Below are 6536 nucleotides of genomic sequence, written 5' to 3' on the forward strand. Positions count from 1 at the left end.
TAACTTCATGACACCACACCAAGTTTCATGATTTTAGACCAAATGTGCATTTTTTTAAAATTAAAAAATAACTTGAACCTAAGTTTGCAATCCTCTTTCGTGTAAAAGACGTTCAAAATTTATTAAATTTTACTATATAAGGTGTCAATGTACACCATAAAACATGAATAACGACTTTTCACAAAATTTACATCATGATATCAATGATGTGTAGTTCAAATGGAATTATCCAAAGATATTCAAGGAAATGCAATTAAATTTTATAATATACCAAATTGTTACAATAATTATTGAAACTTTCAAGGATTGTTTAACATCATGTAGGAAGAACATAGAAAAAGTTTGGAGTCGGTACGGGGAAAAAATTAAAATATTTTGCCGAGTGCCGAAGAAAAGCACTCGGCAAAATGGGTCTTTGCCGAGTGCAGGAGTTGGGAACTCGGCAAAGCTTGGGTCTTTGCCGAGGGCTTTACGGGCTCCACTCGGTGAAGAAAACGGCGTACAGATTCTGTCGCATGTAACAGTTGTTTGCCGAGTGTGCTTCTTTGTCGAGGGGTTGCCTCTCGGGGAAAAGCGTCTTCGCCGAGTGCCTTTCTTCGCCGAGTGTTCGGCTCTAGGCAAAATACGATTTGTCGACGGTTATTCTTTGCCGAGGGGTGCTCTCGGCGAAGAATATCTTCGCCAAGAGCCCGATTTTGAACCCTCGGCAAAGCGCTTCACACTCGGCGACGCCCTGTCCTCCGGTAGTGCATGCACTAAGGGCGTGCTTGGTTGCTGGTCGCATCTCACCCCACCTCGAGTTCAGCACACCACATCTTAAGACACCCCTTTTTGGTTGGCCAATAGACTTCGTTTGCCACAGGTTTTGCAGTAGCTTTTCTCGCTAAAGGTTCGGCGCAGGATTTTATGCACTACTGCAGAGCATCTCATCCTTGTGAAAACGTTGACTGTTATACTGTGCTGCTATCTTCCAATCCAACTCTAATTGGAAGGATCCATGTAAGATGTCAGGGACATAGTGGCACATCATGCTATTTGATCATGTCTGAATCTATCATGTTTCTGACAAAAAAGCAGCCCTCTTCATGATGTACTTCAGGTAAGTACAGGAAAATTTCAATAAAACCTCTAAATCAGAAAAAAGAAACTTCTTTATTGAAAGAAGCATACTTGAGGCTCCAGTGGACAATTTAGAATATTTTGCATCTGTAAATTCTGCATGAGAAAACTTATTATAAGCACTAAATAAAATATAGATCTTGTTAAATCTTCACAACATATGGAATATGAATAGGAATAGTATCTCCAGAAAGCACATGATCACCCAGCTTCTAGCTACATCTAACAACATGTATTCTTAATTATATGTTCATAGGGGTACACACAAGAAAACATGCATATCATGTGGCATTACTGAACAACCAAAATTTTCAAGAAACTGTTGCAAGCATTGTTTGAGTTTGTTGCAAGAAATAACAGAGAGCGTAGCACAAACTTGACTTCCATAATCCGTAGCATCAATAACATTTCATGTTGCAACAAATGTGGCCACAAAACTTGCAAAAACACTAATAGCGACGCTTGCAACATTTTTGCTATGAGTTTGCAGGGTCGAAATTTCAGTGCTTTTACAACTGTATGCTCCCTATATGCAATGCATACAGTTGTTCAAAAAAAACCAGAGGAACACTTGGATGCGACCTATTCTAATCCCACACCAAATACATTATCAGTTTACTTGGTGTACATGCCGAGAAGCATTGCACGCTGATAATTATCACTAAGAAAATCAAACTGATCGAGCTCCACTGAAGGGCTTATCTTGAGCTGCAGCAGGCTCATCCTCCTTCAAATGGCAAAATACAGAGTTTGGTCAGATTTCACCCGTGAAAGCCGCTATACAATATAGCACTTTGATTTGCAAACATTAGGAAAACATGAAATATGCAGCCTTGGTAATTGGCCAATATTTCATATTTTCATCAGATGGAAGATAGCACATTATATGACCAAAATGGCATTATAACCAAACAAAGAAAATTAAGTTTGCACGAGAATTTGATTAGCAATTCACACACGTTTGAATCACTTATACTAAAATTAATAGGACCTAGACTTGTTCAAATGCTTAAAGAGTGTTTTGAATGGGAACAAACAACTAAAATCATATATACTTATTCTCTCAGTTTAGCAACCATATATATAACAGGAATGACAGATTTAGAATTAAATCTTTCGAAGATTAAAGGAGCCATATTGAATGAAAACTAACAAAGTAATCTTAGAACATCAACTGCAATAGCACTACTGGTGTGATGAAACCTCAGCAAGTAACTTTGTTCAGAAACATATGTATATTGACATAGACTGTGGTTACCTTAATAACAAAGATATCAATCCTTAGTAATTTTAAGAAAGTGGTACAGAACATCAACTTAGTGAGTTTTATTCAAAAGATTGTGGTTTTTTTTACTCAGGGCCTGGTTTGGTCAGAGGATCGGAATACAAAATAGAGGAATGGGAAAATTGCAGGAATGGGGTATGAAGATCGTGATGAAATAGAGGAATGGAAAACACATATTGAAAGGAATAGGTTCAGGTGTTCGGAATGAAGGAAAATGTAACATAGGAATCATGAACCATTGTACTTGTTGCTGAAAAACATTCAGTAGTACAGTAGTACTTAGTGATTGATTAACCAACACATATATGTGATTACTGTTAAGAATTTATTTTCAGTTTTAACCTGGCACATGGGGACCCCCACGAATTCATGACAACCGCACAGGGCCAACACAAACCTTATCCATCCGGCCAAATGAAAACATCACCACTTCAGCTCATCTTCATCCAGCGTAAATGGAGCATCTGCTTCGTGCTTCAGTGAAGGAAGAGAAACAAGCACTGAGAGTGGATTTACCAGTTTCTATCAAATCGGTTTACTCACTTTCATTTCCTCAGTTTTTTCATTTCCTCCACTTTTCCTGTGAAAATCCTTTGATCCAAGTGGGACCTGAACTGTTTAACTGCATATGCTTTTGAACTTTTGCGTCCATATATATTCTAGAACGTAATATATGTGCTTGGCACAGATGAATCATCCTTCTACCAAATAAATTTAGTGATGAAGGCAGTTTACATGTACAAATTGATACAGTCCATCTTAATAAAACAGCCAATAATCAAACAGATAAAGAAATTGTTATAGGTGATAATACTTCACATCTTCCTGAATTTCACATCTGCAATCAGTAGGAGAGCTCTATATATATCAGCAACATATAAATAAGATAACTTCCAAAATTTGAGGACTCATAACTCATATATAACTATTGCTAATAGTTCTGAGAATTCAGAATGACTACATAGGAATAGGACTAGATCAAAAGAAACAAAATACCACCAAATTAAACCAAGTGTGTTATGAGAACATTATATATAACACTATAACAAGCAAGAGATCAACAATTTTGCATCCAGTTAAATTAGTGCATATATAGGATAACTAGCATGGGCAAGTATAAGAACTTCTAAATTTGTACTCAAGGAATCTTAATTAGCACAGACTTCAAGTTTTATAATCATTTCGCATCTGAAAATTTCAACTTTCATGTCTTTTTCGGATTGGACTTCTGCATATATAGGAGTTAAAGTGGGCGACCCTATTGCCAGTCAATAATAATTATCCTAATTATTAACCCACATGGTCGGAGAATTAATCTGTATTTAAGTAAGGGCAACAAGGAAAAAAGGAAGCGAAAAGGTTATATTTGGAATAAACAGAGAGTAGCTTGGTGCAATTTAATCACGAAGATGGATGGGAAGAAAAGCACAACATACAAAAGTATCACAATCTGACGATAAATTGCTTGGATAGGTAAGGTAGAATGCAAAATATATCACAGATCAATAAACAGAGAGTTACTGCTAAAATGTCATATTGAATTTTTAAAAAGAAAATAATGTTCATTCAACACAGGATCAAATGAAATAAGTCACACAAAGAGCTATTACAACTGGTACACAGTGTTGTCCATCACTACTGTAAAAAAATATAACCTGAAAACTCGCCTAAATAGTCTGTACTCTGTATAGCTTACATGAAGATTGTTCAATGGACTGCATACACACAATCCACAGGAGAATAGAGAGACCTAATCAAGTTTGAAGATACTCAATGATTGGGACGCACATGGAGGCTTTCAGGGCATGTACATTCAAAGGGATCTGTTATAGACAGATCATGGACATGCTTGACGTGCGTAAGATAATGATCACATTTATCAGTCGCAAAATCAATCTTAGCACCTATGGAAGCCCTTTTCTCCACCTGAAGCAACTCGTGCTGGCGTGCAATGAAGTCTTCATCCTCCATGTAGGGTCCACCCTCAAATCTCATCGTCTCCAGCAGTTTTGCATTCAATAGAAAGAATGTTGCAAAGCTTACTTGTGATTTTATGCCTCGATACCTCAGAAACACTATTGTCTTGAGACGGATGTCAAAGGATCGAATAAGATTGCGGTGTTTGCGGCGCCATAGATTATTACCGGCAGACCGGTATGACTGAAAAAGAACAAAAGGAATAACAAATAAACCAATTGTGATCAAGACTGGTACAATATTTTGAACACAATGAACTGCCAGTGGAGTATTGTTTGTTACCTGGATATACAACTTCTCCAAGCATGGGAAGCACATCAGTAAGTCGATAACCAAATCCAAGCTTAGACGATAAAAGTTGATTGCCAAGACCTTGATACTAGATACCACCGACCTTGATGAGCTAACGACACGCAAATCCTTCATATATCCATGCATAGCATGAAAAACAACATTATAAACCATTTATATATAACAATGCTGTCAATGTTAGAAAAAAATATCTGAACATTGAAATGCAAGAAGCAGAGAAATGGCAGCGTACCTGAATAACCATGGAGCCAAACACAAACCTGGAGGAGGGATCAACATCGTAGATGCAGCCCAAGGTCTCCAATTTTGGTGCTGCACCTGCAATCACCGACACTCGCAAGCCCTGGTGAACTTCAGGAAATACAAGCCTTTCCAGAGAAGGGGCGTCCTGGATGATGATCTCTACTATGCCTGTCGATGCGCCAACACCATCCAATAATGGAGAGCACACACCAATGCTTCTGAGGGTAGCCGACTTGATGCGGACACGGCGCGAGCCAACGCTGTGGCCGAGCAGCAAGCACTCCAGGATCGGGCAGCCGGCGATGGCGCGGTGCAGTGAAGCCTCCGAAATGCTCACACGTTCGAGCTCGAGCTCCTTCATCTGGGAAAAATAGAATGCCCTGGCGGCGCCGTCGGAGATGGTGCACTCGCTGAGCGCGGCGACGCGGAGGCAGCGCGAGAAGCGGAAGGTGGACGGCGGCAGCGGCGGCAGCGCCGCGAGCTCGTTCTGGCGCCGGAAGCCGCACATGTCGAGCTCCTGGAGGCCGTCGAGGGCCTGCGACTGGAGCCACGCATCTAGGGTTGCCGGGCTGGAATGGAACAGGCGCGTGTCGACGCAGAAGCACCGACCTGGGCCCCGGTGAGCGGCGAGGATGCGGGAGACGGCGCCGGAGAGCGCGGGGAGGTCCGCGGGGAGCTGGAGGCAGTCGAGGATGAGCGGCGCGGTGCGCCACAGGTGGCGCCACCGGGAGGACAGGATCGGGGTGCGGCCGGCTTCCTTGGTGGGGAGGAGCGAGATGATGTCCTGGAGGACGGCGTCGGGTAGATCGCCGACGCCGATGCTGTTCACGCCGGCGTTTCCTCTCCCTCCTCCGCGAGCTTGAACCGGCGGTTCTTGCCAGCGGGATCCGTCCCCGCCGGCTCCAGCAGGTTTGGGATCGGGCGCATCCGTCGCCGGGAGCGGCAAGATCGCCGAGATGCCCCCTATCTCCGCCGCTAGCTGGCCGTCCGGTGCCGCTGAGGGCCCCGACGCCCGGCTCCTCTTTTTGGGACGGGGAGCCATGCCCGACCGGCGGCTGGTGCCGGGGGACAGAAGGCAAGAGAGAATGGCGGCTCTGGTCGGCCTCTGGTTCAGTGTCACCGCCGCCGCAAATCGCGCTCAATATATTAGGTCAGGTGCTGCCCTGTCTCTGCTCAGAGAGTGTACTACAGTGCCCTAACACAAGACCTAGTGGGCCTAGTTTCCAGCCGAGGAAAAGCCCATTTCCAGAAGCACGCCCTATTCATCGTACCCTCTGAAAAATCCATGTCTATGGAATTGTGGAATTCTAATCTACTGAAAAAGCCATGTAGTTCTGAATAAAAATGGAGTTTGGGTTTGGGATCGACGGCATTCTAATCTACCTTGCTTGCTCTCGGTCATGGAGTCTGGGACGGCCTCCACGCCGCTGATGGGTGCTTCAGCTTTCTTCTCCATGGGGTTCCAATCCATTCTCCGTTGTTTCCGTATCATCCTTCTCCTGCTGCTTAATTTCATGGAGGCCATCCAGGTGTCGTCGTAGCTCTCCGCAGCAACCACCAAGCAGCAGCATGCGCTAATACTGCTCGAGAAGAGAGCTGC

At 43.1% G+C, this 6536-nt stretch overlaps 1 protein-coding gene across 1 annotated transcript; it reads right to left on the reverse strand.

The window, feature by feature from the left end:
• Window positions 1-4174: 4174 nt before the first annotated feature.
• Window positions 4175-5978, reverse strand: LOC112880836 (F-box/FBD/LRR-repeat protein At3g26920-like). The gene is made up of 3 exons (XM_025945581.1): window positions 4926-5978; window positions 4664-4801; window positions 4175-4564 (listed from the first exon to the last, which is right to left on the reverse strand). Exons 1-3 carry the CDS (start codon window positions 5976-5978, stop codon window positions 4175-4177), a joined length of 1581 nt encoding a protein of 526 aa, XP_025801366.1.
• Between the last annotated feature and the right edge of the window lie 558 nt (window positions 5979-6536).

The sequence above is a fragment of the Panicum hallii genome, chromosome 2 (genome assembly GCF_002211085.1).
Source record: "Panicum hallii strain FIL2 chromosome 2, PHallii_v3.1, whole genome shotgun sequence".
NCBI classification, from domain to species: domain Eukaryota; kingdom Viridiplantae; phylum Streptophyta; class Magnoliopsida; order Poales; family Poaceae; genus Panicum; species Panicum hallii.

What these genes read in the sequence shown, in the direction of transcription:
- LOC112880836 (XM_025945581.1), bottom strand. Translation starts at nt 5,978, where the DNA reads ATGGCTCCCCGTCCCAAAAAGAGGAGCCGGGCGTCGGGGCCCTCAGCG. An exon ending in TTGGCTCCATGGTTATTCAG is followed by an intron (nt 4,802 to 4,925) that starts GTACGCTGCCAT and finishes GGATATATGAAG; the next exon opens with GATTTGCGTGTCGTTAGCTC. An exon ending in TGGAGAAGTTGTATATCCAG is followed by an intron (nt 4,565 to 4,663) that starts GTAACAAACAAT and finishes GTTCTTTTTCAG; the next exon opens with TCATACCGGTCTGCCGGTAA.